Here is a 15,917-nt window from a genome sequence, read left to right as displayed (position 1 = left end):
TTCTAGTTTGATTTTTACATTTTAGAATGACAGTTAGTACATGATTTTCATAAAAAGGCTTATAGCTGCATAACAATTTTATAACTTTATTTTATACGTGGAATAAATTTTCGACTTTAGACTCTCTTTTATAAATTCACATTTTCGAATTGAACGCAAGTTAGAACTCTTCAGTTATTAAATTGATAAAAACATTATCATTAGTTTCCGAGTACGATTAAACGGCTAACTTACCAAAGTTCAAAATTTCTAAAATATCTTTATAGAACACCTAATCCGTAATTGATATAACTCATTCTCACCCATCTTGAGTTCGTCATTGATGACACATTGTACTTGGAAAAAAATTATTCTTTTTTAACCAAAGAGTTCTATATTGAATTCTATTCGAAGTTTAAACTTAAAAAAAAAATATCCACTTATTTTTACTGTGTAATCGGTTCAAGATATTCTATACTACTTTGTAAATATATTTTCTGGTGGTGTAAAGCTTGACATTACTATTAGCGTTGGTGTATTTTTTCATACCTCAACGTTGCTACCAACATGACTACCAAACATTTAGGAGCTGTTCATAATGACGCGACACACGAGTGTCGCATGTCACATTAGTATTGGTTTCAAATGCGGAAGCGGGGCTGCGTGATATTATTAAAAAAAGATTTTAATCATTTAAGTTATCGTGTAACATAGCTCAGTGCTGTTTACAGTTCATCACTTGTTACTTTTCTGCATAGTCTTGTAAAAATTAAATCGTCAGTGAAAGTAAAAAATGGTCATTTTATCGATAAATAGCCATTTCTGATCACACTGCAATACTAATCTAAGAAATCTAATATGATGCATTACAACCTGAGATTACGCAAATGTTTTACACGTTAATAAATTAAAACCATTAATTTTATACAATAAAATTCGAACGATACGAATCAGTGGTGCAAATGACATGTTTAACTCCTTACCAATACCTCACTATTTATACAAGCAAACTATTTATTTTGAGTATTTTTAAGAGAATTGAAGAGCTTTGGCGAAATAATCGTCATTCGATTTACTTCGTCTGCCTTAAGTGATCAAAGATCTAAGTCACCAAAGCTAAAACGCAGTCAAAGAAATCCAACATACAACATCGTTAGGTATTAACATAAAAAAGTCTGGAGAGCTCGTGTATACTGTATTTCTGAGCTATTTACCAATTTGTGTATTTTTTTCCTTGCATCTAGGGAAAGCCTAGCACTAGGTCTTAAAAAGCGATTTTGACGGTTGCATCGTTACGAGTATTCTACAATAAACGGTACGTGCTTGCATGGGTGTGTACGCACAATTGGTCTCCTTTCACAAGCGATTTTTTATTTCCGGAGTAAACACCGTAGCCAAAGGTTTACGATCACCTTCTCATCATATTCCTTGCATTGTGCGTTCTACCGTTTTTGCACGGTATGTGTATGTGTATATATTGAGATTTCGACCAAACTTTTTTTCGGTATTCAAATACGAATGTAGATGGATTGTATAGGAAGGATCTAGTTGTTTGAGACATACAGGTGTGGTGCGCCGAGTAACGGAACTTGCGAATTTTATGGTAGTTTTATAATTGCGTGGTAGAAAGTTCTTACGTTACTTATTTTTTTTCTTTTGCAATGATTAGAATTCACAGTGCTGGATGGACTTTCTTTGAAAAACCTCGAATCATTTGGGAGAAAATATACTTATTATTTTACCTGATACCAAGTTCATGTGGTAACTCATATAACTTTTCATGAAAATGTTAAACAATTTTTATAAACTACATCGTGAAACCGGTTCATGTTCATCTGTTTGTCATAACAATGTGGCATACTATGTGGTATTGTGTTTGAAACATAATCATTTATATTTTGTGATTAAATTGTATGATCTGAAATCATTTCCGACATAAACTCAATATTTCTTTATATTGAAAGCATAGAAGAGATTAAAATTCAAGCTGAGCTAAGATCAATCACTTCATTTATAAAGACATGATTGAAGGAGAGTCAATTATTTCCTTAGAATACAGAAAAAACGGTAAAACTTTGAAAAATAACTTTTCAAAATGTCAGGCAACTGTGTAACTTTTTTAATTTTTTTTACCACAAATAAGAATTGAAATTTTGTCAATAAAAAAAAAAAAAAAAAAAAAACTTGCGATTCAAAACAATCAAAAAATTTACACAGTTTTTTGACACTCTTATAACAGTTATTGTTTAAAGTTTTAACGTGGTTATGATTTAAATGGAATTTGCGGGTTGATAAAATAAAATATTTATGAATAATTATTAAAAACGTTCTTGGTATTTACGAAATGTAATTGAAATTACAATTTAATTAAACAATCTTGAGATAAAAATGATGGTTATGACGTTATAATGTATAGATAAAGTACGTTACACAGTTTTTTTAGCAAGATAAAATCATGCTAAAAATTTAATAATCAAACAGCTAATACCATTTTTGAATTAAAAAACTTCTTATTAATAAGCTCACTATTAAAAACAATATTTTTAATGAGTGCACGAAACGCACTTGATCTGTTTAGTATATTATAGGTATGTTTCAATAACCTGAATGATGATACATTTTTTTCTATTTGATTGCCATTACCAAGTAAATATATATGTGCAAAAATCAGCCGAGTACATATGAAACTTTTATTAAGAATACGTGCTATATGTGTGTAGATGCATATTTATGTTATGTATAAAGTGTATTCGAATTTTTTTTGAGTCATAGGTAGAGCACTATTTTACTTTATACTGAAACGTGTATTACAAAAAAATGTGTACTTCACTGAAATCTACGACAAATCTAAACCTGTAAAGTGGGTCTGATGTTATACTTAGGAAAGAAATAATTTATTTTTTTCTTTCAAATGATGTTTAGCACAATGTCAATTCAAACTTTTCCAAATGTGTGTAAAAACTTAATGTTCTCGTAGATCCATATGTAACTGTGTAGTTATCTTTAAATAAAAAAAAACTGGTTGCACACTCTTCGTATCAACGAATATACAATGTGTTTATCAAAGTGTTGGTCACACTTGAAAAATCAATGGATCACAGTCGAAGGCGTATAAGTATATTCCCATTTCAGTGAGGACAAAAGGTCTCGAAATTTTTTTTTATCTACAAAGGTACGTGCGAGGATAATCCATTTTCTCATTGTATACAAAATATCCGTTTGAGGGTCACACCGCATCAGTAGTTCCGCTGGCGCGTTACATAAGAACAATGATATCGGCATCGTATCTCTTTGTAATCTCGAGACAGCTCCTTTGGGTGTGTAGCTCCGCAACAGTGTCCGATCATGAGAGATAATATTTTACGCTCACGTACAAAGGCATTGTGGCAGTGGATTGTACAACTCACTTGAAAAACTATAAGTCATACTGTTAAAAACATTTTTTTTCGATTTTTTTCATAACACATAACATACAATGCAAAGTTTCCGCAAACCGATAGGAGAAAAATCACTTTAATCGTATCGTTAAAAACAGCAATCTGTCGGCATACCGATTCTTTTGTTGCATTACGCATCCTCGTTGCGGTCCTTTGAAACGATAAATAACGTAACAACTGTAGGCGCACATTTCCGTGATCTCATTTGGTCTCCGTTACGATTCTCATGTGAAAGATTTTTTTTCTCGTGATTTCATTGACTAATCCACTATCGCTGTAGTTTTAGTAGTTGCGTGTGCTTCACCTTAACGCTTTAATCATGCGTATTGTGTGTTGCAAATCAAACGAGAAACTGTTCATGCAGGCACTGATGAGTGTAATGAGTCAATAATTAAATCACTCGAGGTACATCAGTGCTCGTAAAATTAACGCGAGTAAAGAATTTCTAAGATATTCTAGATTAAATATAGGGGTATCTTGGTTATAATTGTACAGCAAATAAGTAAATAAATCAATGAAAAAGAACATTCTTTTTAATACAAGAAAAAAAGGATGAATTGTTTTTGAATCAATACAATATTTTATTCAATTCAATAATAATTTTTCTGTCTTGCAGAAAAAAATTTTTTAGAAAGTGAAATGCCTACTATTTTTTTCTTTTTTTTTATATAATATGTTTTAAAACCCCTTATCTCAATTGAAGCGCTTGAATGTGGCTATACATGTAAAAAACTTGTATTTTTTCAATTTTTTTTTTTTTTTTTAGTATATTGATCTACGAATTTTCTTTGTCATAGGCAAAAATCAATTAAAAAAAAAAAATTATGAATCGTTTGGGGGATCTATTCTAAATTCTAAAAGAAAAGTGTGCAATGTATTGAGTGAAAGTTGTATCATATGAATAATTGCAATTTTTATGATTCACATTTTTTTTTGTTTAGACTATACTGATATATCTTACGATTATGGACAAAAAACCTATTTTTAAACTACGTATGAATATTTTTGCCATCAAAAGCGTTTTTTTTGACTTATTGGAAAATAAGGTTGCGTTTGGAAATTAGATCTCAATGGATTTTTGAAACACACTTGTATAAATACAATTATTTTTTTTTCTTCAAAGCTCAGTAGTAAAAGGGCTAAAGACTTGTTTCCCTTGGAACAAAAACCTCTCCCCATCGAAGCCACAAAAATCTTGAACCCTTCGATTGCAAAGTGCTAGAGTGACCCAGCATGTACCGTTACAAACACGTTCAAACCCAAGAATACCGTAATTTGACAAACCCTCTTCCCTGAAAAATCACCAATCGATCAACGAAATCAACGAAAAAATCGATGTTTTTGTTCCAGAAATAATGCGGAGCGAGGTGAGCGAGTGGCTGGCGACGTGCGTCGGCTCGCCGATCTGCATCCTGCTGCTGTCGTGGTGTCTGCTGATATATCAAAACCAGCCATCGGCCACGAAGAGGCGCATCGATATATTCACCATCGCCATACTGGCTCAAAGTCTCCTGCACCAGCTTGGCCTACTGCTCTTCGCGGTGTTCACGCTCGTTCAGCCCACCCGGCATTTCGAAGGTTGATCTCCGTCTATTTTATTTCAAAAGTTAACTAATCACATGAAATTTGGAGGAAAAAAAAATTATGTGCAAATGCAAATACTCCAAGGGAGTCTCAGCACTGGCCACTTCAAGACTTCTTAGCTGTGGTTAATAAAGATTACTCATCATTTTCGACGACTAATAAAATAGTCTTGAATAACAGTCTTTAAATACGCGATGATCTTATGACTTTTAGGTACATGCAATTAAAAAACAAAAAAATGCTTATATCGATTGCCGTTCAATCGGTCTACGTTACGTGTAAATGGATGATTTGCATCTCACGACATTGACATGATTCCTCGGGTGTTTGTCTCGCAACATTCGCATATCATAGATTACATTAAATTCTTGGGTACTGCATCATATGTGTACCAGTACATAGCATTTATAATTGAGGCTACAACCATTTTGTAAAGCATATTTTCTGGTTGGCAAAATAAATTAAATTCGAGATAGCAATGCTCTCGTGTAGTAAGCACGGAATTTCTTACGTCTAAACGGCATATTGTAAAGTTTCTCATGATTATAGTCAGAAAATACCATAAAATTCTCAATAATCAGTGGCCACTTACTTCAAAGTCTTCGTTATTTTGAGACCCTCAAAAGTGTTTGACATGAGTTTCATGACGTGGAATGACTTGAAATATGACATTTAAAGGCCCTATAATATTTTATAAGACTTTTGAACAAGTTTAATAACTTTGAAGTCTTCAGTAAACAACTTCAAATAAATTTTCATGACTTGAGTGTACTAGTTTAATCAATCAGGAGTTACCTTCAAGTCTTTCTCTGACTTTAAAAGTTTTAAAAATCTAACACGACCTTCAAAGTGATTTATTTAACGAACCCTGAAACGCAACAATACTTAAGGCTTTCAACGTCTCTCAATGGCTTTGAATTATACTTGGTATGGCTTGAAAAGACTTTGTTTAAGTTTCAACAGCACCTTTAAAGACTGCAACATTAATAAGCCATTGAAGGACGTGAAATAATTTTGGATCACTTTTGCGTACAAAGTAAAGTTACAGCAAGTCATTTTTATGTCTTTGATAGTCGTCAACAGTACGACAAAGTCCCTCCGGATGACGTGAAAAGTCGATAAAGCTCTTCAAAAGTCCTGGAAAGATTAAAAAAATTAATTATTAACCTTCTACTTTTTGAAATGCAACGGCGGCAAACAACCATACTTGGGCAATGAACCACGGACAGGCTAAGATTTCCTTGTTAGAGTAAGATACGCACGTAAGATGTAAGCTCACGACACTAGCCGAACGAATAATTCCGTAGAGTTCTGCTCGGTGCTCGTCTGGCTCCTGAACTCCTCGGGCATCCTGCAGGAGACGAGTCTCACGAGCATCGCCGTATTCGCCGCCCTGACCGTCCGGGACGAAGGCCCGAACGTCAAGAAGCACCACATAAAGTACCACCTGGCCAGTCTGGCTGTCATGAGCGCCTGCGTCGGCGTCACCGGAGTACTGACCTCCGAGCCCGGCACCTGCGTCTTCCTCGCCCATGACATATCGCCAAAGTACGGGCTCTACTTCAACGGGCTCAGGAGCCTGCTCGTTCTCACGACAATCTTGAGGTAGGCGATATACTGTTCTCCAAAGTTATACATACTGACCCTTAAAGACCGATAAAATCCGTGGATTTTTCGGTGCGTTTATGACCATTTGATTTTCATATCTTTTCGTCGATGAAACCATAATAATATATTTTTTACCAGCTGTGATTTTGGGTACTTTTGGTCTTTCGTGTATTAAACTTTGCAATCGCGCAAATGTATAAAATAAGGTAGGCTAAATGAATAATTATTGACGCGACGCGTTTTTCATCATGATAAATTTAAAAAATTTGGAATTAAGACGTTAACTAAGTATCATTGTTTGCAGTTCTTCTTGAGAAAAAAAGTGATCTAGTTTGTGCAATGAAAATTGCGATTTTGCCTTAATAGTGTGTTATTTTTTTCCGGAGTCCAACGCCTTACGTGTGATTATAACATGAACGACGATGCTGAATTCTTGCCATGAATTCTTTTAATCATAATTTTTATTTATGGCTTTCATTGGATGCTTTTTGGCTTTTGAAAACTAAAAAAATTGTTTTGTGTACAAAATTAAAGTTTGAACGTGCATTCAGTTTGTGATTTTTTATTTTAATTTTTTTATTATGGAGATTCACACATTACATTTTGAGGCGTAAAATGACATTTTCAGAATTCAACATTAAAAATTTCTTACTACTACTTACATTTGGCAACGTAATTTTTATCATTTACTTGAAAAGAATTGCACTTACGGTAACAGTTAATGTTCATTTCAGTAAAAATATTCAAAATGATAAAACTAATACCAGATAACCATTCTAATACAGTGTTTTTAAAAAAAATTTTCGAAACACTTTTAAGTCCAACCCACACAGTACCTACCGCTCGGAATATTCTCACATTGAATCCAAACTTAATTTTTCATCCCAAACAGATTAATGTCTCGAAACATTTTTTTTTTTGCTGTAGTCGGAAAAGCACTTTTGTTAAGTCTTATCATTACATGATTAAGAGTGACAATAACATCATACCAATCCTTCCATAAAATGTTGAAAGAAAATAATAAAAATCAGTTTTTTTCAAACAAAAACCAAAAAATCGCCATGTATTGCCCACAGCTTGCTAACAGCACTGTTCCGAGGTACCTGCCGGTCCTCGCCAAAAGCCGAACTGTTGAAGAGCGTCTCCGATCTATCCGAGGCGAGTTCGAAAAACTCATCGTCCTCAGTGGGGGCGTTCGAGTGCCAGCATCATCATCACGGACACTGGGAACCTTCGAGCGACTCCTGTGCCAGTGGCTCGACCAACAGCCGGGCTTGCTTGAAAAAGCGACGCCTCGAGGCCGACGAAGCTAGCGGCTGGCCCACCATTTACACGATACTGTTTGTCTGCTATGTGTTTGATCATCTGCCGCTTTTGGTGAGTTTGATGCTTCTTTTTGGCTATCGACGATTTTTTTTTTGGCCAATTGCATGTATGTGTCTATGTGGAAGCAGACTATAAACAATTTTAAGTATGTTGTCAGGGGTGAGGTGAAAAATGGATGTAGATGAGTATCTTAATATCTTTTTGTCGAGCAAGTCCAATTTTTTTGTTTGTTTGAATTCGTCAAACACACTTGGTAGAGTAATCAAAAGACGGAAAAAATTGTTTGTGAATTGGATTATCCATTATCAACAAGAGACTCGTAAGTCGGTCTTCATGGATGCACATAGCGTAGAGTGAAATTTGTATAATTAATACGCCTCAGCAATATAGGGTATAAGGATGTGAGCTGACGATTTATTATTCGCCAAGCGCAGGAATTTTAAGCAGCACCACCACCTGCATGGGAAACAACAGTAGTACTTGACCACAAAATTACATAACCTCTTACATAAGCTGAAAAAGTTTACCATTATTTTTCATTAATTTTTACGCATCTTTGGCACCTATGTGCCAAAGCTATGATGTAAGTTTTCTGTAATTGAGGATTCGTTCTAAACGTGAAACAAATTTTTATAAACTTTCAAAATTTTTCATAGTTAAAACAAAAATTGTACTTTTTTTCCATGCAGATGGCGCCGTTTTAGATTCCTATACATAGCGACACATAGCGAATAGTTACTGAGCCGTTAGTTTACCACTTGCATAAAAACATATTGAATTAGCATTTTTGTCCGCGACGACGTGTGTATTAATTTACGGGTAGGTAATATGTGTCAGGCAACCGTGTCTTCTTCCTCTTACCGGTTCCGCTCAAAGTATAATTTCGTAACGGCGTATGTACAGGTTTGTATTGCAACTTTGCCTTCGCAGAAATCGCGACTTTACTGCCTATAAGTACATGTTTGTGTATATTTGGGAGTCTTGGGTTGAGACTCAATAATTTGAGAGTTTCGCGCGAGCACGTGGGCGAGGATTCGAGTAATAAGGGTGTGTACGCACAAGTATGTTTAATATCACTTTGATGCTACAACATTGAGCTAATTGTACATAACTTAATAAAGAGAAACTTAATGTAAATGCTACTTGGATTAATGTTAATAATTATACATGGCTTTTCTTGAGCGCGCACTCTTGGCCAAAGAGCTCGTACAGGCCGTTGGGATTGGCAGCGTCCCGCGCGCAGACAGACCTTGGTCCCTTTTCATCTCGACTCCTTTTCCGGCTTTTTCCCTCGCCTCAGCTGTGGTGTTAAGTTAAGAGAGCGCCTAAGAGCAAGCAGGACGATCGCGGTATACCACGGTGATCAAGCGCGGCATCGCTTCCCGTACGTCAGCGCGTGCGAGAGAAAAAGAGCTTGACGGAACTAGTCAAAGTCCTCCCTCGGCACCAGCGCTTGCTTGCGACGATGGCATGTCGTCGGCAGGCTGGGCTGAGACGCTACACATAATATGTTCATTCAGCGGTGTAGCCACGCAGTGAAAATATGGCCAGCCAAACTTGGAGGGATGGATTTTTTTGGACGTTAACTTGGTGCATGTGTGTCAATAAACCTATGTTTGCAAAATGTTGGGTGGTATTTACTCGTATGCAATAGGTATAGGTAAGTAAAACTGTCTACGCAAAATATCAACTCTATTGCATTACGGAAGTGATGGTTAATTCGTTTTGTTTGACTCCAACTTTAATAATAGTGCTTCATCACGTTGTAATAACACAAAATAATGTGCACTCTGTTGACGTTCTATTATTGAAACGCGAATTTCCCTGTTATTATTATTTATTAATCATCGTCATAACGTCAACACAGTCAAGACTTTTTCGTTCTGATATTGACACTTTGTTGTTCTGTTCGAGGTAGAAAAATTGTAAAGACACAAATGTTCTTTCAGCCGTTTTTTTTCGTTTTCCGGGTGAAAAACAACCAAAACGAAGAACCAACAAAACGTAATGTTTAAAATATCTTTCTAACGAGTTCAAAATAATTTTTTTTTTTTTAATCTGAGATAGCGTTTTCTTTCCCGAGCCGCCGGTATGAGGCTTTTACTGACATTTCTACTTGTTGAATTATGTGTCAATATATTACCATACATTGAAACTACTACCCAATTTTTTTGAGCTAGTCAGAATTTTCGGAATATCGATATGATTTTTAGCTAACTCTACCATGCTATTCGAGAAATGGTAGCAACTCAATCAAAACCCAAGATGCTGCGAGAGAAAAGAAAAAAAACGTATGTGATTCTCAAACGTCGCGACTTTTAAGTTAATTTTTGTCTTTAGTTCTTAATTGCACTCACAAACTTCATACTCTAAGTGAAGGGGAAAGAGGGTTTGAGAAAAACCGGTTGCAGGCACGCGATCGAAATCTTTTCGCCGTACGCCCACGCGGAAAAGTTAAATATGCGCAGATGTAAGCGTATATATTACCTATATACATGGTGCCGGAATTTTGGTACACTGAGAGAAAAGTATAATAAAAATTACTGTGCTAGAATGGTAATCTGGTACTGTTCGACCGTCTAGAGACTTTTTACTTTGGCCAACCTAATTTTTACCATTCCGGACAGTAATTTCTATTGTACAAACAGTAAAAATCACTACACTTACAACAAAAATTACTGTTCCAAACACTAAAAATTATTGATCCATTAGTAAAAAGTCTCTAGACGATCGAACAGTACCAGATTGCCATTCTAGCACAGTAATTTTTATTATACTTTTCTCTTAGTGTAAGATATACTGTTTCGGAATAATTACCACTGTTGGTACCAAATGTATACGGACACGTATTGGTAAAATATGCATTGCAAAACCTGGCAGTAAAATGGCAGATAATAACTACTTGTACAGACCACGAAAAATGGCGAAATATATCGGAGCACTCATTCCTTTAAACTATATTTTAATTGGCGGTAAGATCGGGCATTGATTAGTTATAACAATGACCTTTATACACCTTTGGGAGTAGTTTGGTATTTTACTATGTAGATTTCATAATTATCTAGAGTCTTTTTTTTCGGTTACTTTCTATGCATTTAGAGTGTACAATTTGTTGTCTTACACTGTAAATGTTTGTATCATTCAGAATGTAAAATAATGAAATGCAGTGTATGCACCCAAAGCGAACGACCTTTTCATTACTATAGAAGCACAAGACCTTGGGTCCATTTAATCCTTTGCGCCTATGGGCGAAAACTACTATTTCCGACCTTAGGCGTTTTTGAGGGTCGGGTGTGCCCTTGGTAGGAAAAATAGTGTTCACCAAGAAGCGCCATACTCCATTTGTTGCTTTGCGTCCTACTAATCACTTTGGCCCCACGTATAGAAAGAAACTAGGGCCCAAAGCGATTTACCGGGTGCAAAGTGTGTCCATGCATGCAAAATTTCTCTTTATGCCCTTGGCAAGTAAAAAAAAAATATATGTGACTCGGGCATAAATATACTACAACTGCGCCCTTCGGCCGCTCAGTACTTTATGCTCTACAATGGCGTAATGCACTAGTCTGGCTCCGTGAACCTTATAATCTGCATTATTATTTGTTACGTTACAGTAAGATAGATAACCATTATTGATAGGTATTTAAAAACATTTATTTAAAAATTTTTTTGAGAATCACAAATAATTTAAAGATAAATAAAAGTCAGATTGTTTTCTCGCACCCCCTGCCATTATTGTGGAACCTTCTATTCGATAACTTACAGAAAAACTTACTTTAAAATTAGTTGGAAAGAAAGTATTATTTCTTCCTATGTACCCAATGGATATTAATACACATCCAGTCATATGCTCAAGTACCAAAGCATCTCGTAAAGAATAATGTTAATTTTCTAGTTTTATTTCGTCAAGATGAAGTTAATTTGAAGCATGTGTATGATGATCATGTAAACTCAGACATGCCATACATTCAATTGAAAAATCTAATTGCTGGAATGATGATAAACATGAATTCGTCCTTATAAATAAGGATAATCAAATAAATAATGGTCGCTACAAAAAAGGCTTTGATAATTTTGCCATACATTTAGAACATACCTAGCGCAATCGTTACAGTCTGTTGCAAGACATTAGATAATCATCATGTATCAACAAGAGAAAGATGTTCTACGCCAGTTAGTGAAGGCGCAAGAGGTGGTTAAAGAAAAGTACAGACTATTGAAGTTTGGGAAACATGAGGCTGAAAAAGTACGTAGTAAAACTTTCAAACCAATTACAGACCCTCTAATGGAAATTGTGGCCGAAACAAAAAAACGAAAAAATAATAGTAATAACTCTGTTACTCATAATTATTTTTATAATAAAAACGATGAAGAAAATAATAAAGTTGATAAAGAAAAGCATCCAAAAAACAGAGAAAAGTTTAGTGAAAGTGATATAGCATTCGAGTCTGCCATTAGTGAAAGTGATGATGATACTGATTTAAATAATACTATTCAGAATCAATCAGTTGATTCAGTGCAAATTAGTAAGAATTCATTAAATAATTTTTATTGACAAATACTTAATGAAAATCAGAAAGATTTATTAGATTTGATGTATGGAGTACGAAAAGAAAATGCGATGTACAAGCTTGGTGATTCGCGAATAGACTTTGAAAACAATCGTATCAAAATGAATGATTTTAATTTTCCAACGACTCCTGGAATAATGGAGCTACTTATCAAAAAGCATCCTAATGAGTCTCTGTTGACACACGAGGATTTTGAAAAATACTATTTAATATTACAAACTTCGAGTGTTCATAGAAAAGGGTTTAAAAAAACGGAGCTATACGAACCCATAATAGTAATAAGTTTAATAAAATTATTGCTCCAACGTTCGATCTCACGGTTCGTAAAAAAGGGGGATCGTTGCTACCTCATTATAAAACTGCTCGAATAATGCAACAAGATAGATCATACACATTGGGATGATCCCAATGAATTAGTAGATCGTTTACGCTTATTAATAGCTGAAAAGCTAGTAGGAAATACAAGTCATGCCAATGAAATTATATCAATCATTGAAGAGCTTCGTGAGGGAGGATATCTATATCTATATAGGATATGTATATTGACGTGTGTTAATATTTCTTCAGTCTCAAAATGAGTGTCGATGTATTCGGTCGAAAATCGGGTAGAACCCAAAGTGGTGGCCGAGGTCCTTCTGGTATTGGATGTAAACTTACCGTAGATGGAGAGTATGACTTAAATAATAAAAGACTGTATAATGTTGGAATACCGGAAGAGCCTCAAGATGCAGTAAATTATGCTTACTTGGTTGGAGTGGTTAAAAAACTTGAAAAAGAAATAGATAGCTTTAGAATTTTTATGTACAACTTACAAAAGAAATTTCCATTTATTCAAGCTGATTCAAAAAACTTAAACCTAGACAACTAATACATGGAACAAATTGTTGAGGAACTTCATAAGGCAGCAAGGCGTAATTATCCCCGTCGAAAATTCAGTATACATGGTTTAAATCATACTTGGCAAGCAGACCTTGTAGAGATGCAGCCTTACGCTAGCGAAAACAAAGGGTATCGGAATATGCTTACTGTAATAGATGTTTTCTCCAAGTACGCATGGGCTGTACCTACCAAGACAAAACTGGTTTACTGTAGCAATGCATTCAATATTGAAAAAAGGACAAGTAAGTACCCATAAAAATGCAAACTGATCACGGCAAAGAATTCTATAATGGCTGTGTTCGCATAATGCTCCGTTAGTTAAGTCAGTTAAGGTCACGTGATCATTTATCATGAGTGCGAGGGAAACAACATGATGTCACTGTCTCACTCGCACTCATCACAAATGATCACGTGACCTTAACTGACTTAACTAACGGAGCCTTATGCGAACACAGCCAATGCAAACTTCCAAAATCTCATGCAAAAATATAAAATCAATTTATACTCAACTTACAGTAATCTCAAAGCTTCTGTATGCGAATGATTTAATCATAGTTTAAAAGATTTGATGTGGAAAAAATTTAGTTTGCAAGGAAATTATAAATGGCTGAATTTTGTTACAAATGTTGATTAAATTTTATAATAATAGAAAACACCGAACCATTGGTTTGAAACCAAAAGACGTTGTTACCGAAAATGAAGTTTAAGTCATAAGCTTCATCTTAACTTTTATCAGAGATGCAACAATGTAATAAAGACTACAACCGCAATACATCCAATCTTTATCATAATATTGTCACGATTAAAAAAAAGAAACATTAAATCATAAAAATTTTAATAATCATACGCAATAAAGACCAGGGCAAAACACCAGTTACTTCGAATCCTTAACAGTCAACGCTGATTAGCACAGCAACCCATGAGCTTATTGTTTACATAAAAAAATAACCACGCCCCAACTTGAGAACCGTCACTCAGTATTCTCACGGAAGCATAATATTAAAAAGCTGCACGTGCTCTCAATTTTCATATTCCATCATCAACGAGCCTTACCGGTCATTACCTCATACACAAAGAGAAAGATAACAAAAAAAAAAAAAAAAAAAAAAAAAAAAAATTACATAGCTCTGGTACTCGTTTGCGCCACAACACAATAGGCATGAAGCAGAAATCTCCATTGTCCATATAAAAGACACGTTTCGAAATCGAACACACACACAAAAGTCACTTGCGTTACATGCTCGCGAATGATAAGCACAAAAAAAAATCTTTCCTCAAGACGTCAGTGTCAATCACGCTCCCATATGCAGGTAGATACGTTAAAGAATAATGTTCATCTCGAATATCAGTGAAGAAAGAATCCACACCCAGTCAGGCTTGGAAATACATGAAAGCCACAAGACTTGTACATACAAGTATCTTTTTCAACACGACTGTCAGAATAATTTAAAATTTTTCGATGTCATACCTATCGGTAAAAATTAACCGTCATCTAAATGTAACAAAAAATCAAAAATTTAATGTTTTTTTTTTAAATATTGTAATAGCATAAAATTTTTTATACTCTCAAAGATGTAATAGGTACGTTTGTGCCAAACAGTATTGTGCTGGCGGGTTCGTGCCGGAAACACTTGGCTTCCGGAAGTTCGGATGTGCCGTGTCTCTCTCCAAACATGTACAGGTATACGAGTTTTTACCTACGTCCATGCAATTGGAAGGGGACAAAACACACGCGGTAGATCTGCATTGGGAAAAGTGTCGCGTTCTCATTCCGTGTCTAACGGTATACGTGTACTGAGTTTCAGTGCGAGCTGTACTTATGACGATCAACTTTGCTTTGTAAAAATCCTTTTGGCTCTTGTGCGCCAGTTGATGTATACTGATTATTGGTTAATTCGATTATTTCTTTGATACTAGCAATGTTTTCAGTCGATATAACATGTACAAAAAGTAGCTTTTTTGAATAAAACAAAATCTAAATAAATTTTTTTAGCCACCCATTGGAAAAATGCAATGTTTTATTATAACACATTTCTAAGCATAGCTTCTAACTTAAAATAAAAAAAAAATCTTTAACTCTAAACGATTTGTTCATACAAAAGTCTAAGCTTGTAATAAAAGAAATCAACATATTTTTAAATGACGATTATTGGTGTTAAATTTGTTATTTCAGCGATAATCGATATTATAGCATACACAAAATAGGTACATGAATACATATACTAATTACACAGGCCTGCAAAGAACGGGTTATTTTTTTTTCTTTTCAATTTAATAGTCGTAACCTAAGTATAATTTTGCACTGAATCCGAATCCGTTGGCCAAATTGCCCTATCACGTCAGGATTTTGAGCAATCCTAACCTAAAAGTGCCAAAAAGCGTGTTTTTTGCCCTTTTGCGCGTTGAATATCTCAAAACTATAAAATGATAGGGCAAATCGGACAACGGGATCATTTTCAGCATGCCAAAATCTACAGAAAACCATATCGAAAGCGTGAAATTTGAAGAGACTTTTTTTGTAATACTGAAAAGAAAA

General features: G+C 34.8%; 1 protein-coding gene across 1 annotated transcript in view; it reads left to right on the top strand.

Moving 5' to 3' along the window:
* The window catches only part of LOC106643469 (uncharacterized), a 102,623-nt gene that overhangs the window by 41,312 nt on the left and 45,394 nt on the right, over window positions 1-15,917 (top strand). Inside the window, exons 2-4 of the mRNA XM_089597371.1 lie at window positions 4,767-4,994; window positions 6,308-6,605; window positions 7,685-7,985. Of these exons, the coding sequence (XP_089453497.1) occupies window positions 4,772-4,994; window positions 6,308-6,605; window positions 7,685-7,985 (822 nt within the window). The 5' untranslated portion in view covers window positions 4,767-4,771. The remainder of the gene's footprint in view (window positions 1-4,766; window positions 4,995-6,307; window positions 6,606-7,684; window positions 7,986-15,917) is intronic.

The sequence above is a fragment of the Copidosoma floridanum genome, unplaced genomic scaffold (genome assembly GCF_036245765.1).
Source record: "Copidosoma floridanum isolate Cflo_tuat_1 unplaced genomic scaffold, Cflo_Japanese_pri ptg000032l, whole genome shotgun sequence".
NCBI classification, from domain to species: Eukaryota; Metazoa; Arthropoda; class Insecta; order Hymenoptera; family Encyrtidae; genus Copidosoma; species Copidosoma floridanum.
Note: the sequence above shows the minus strand (reverse complement) of the source record. Positions and strands in the feature narration are given on the sequence as shown.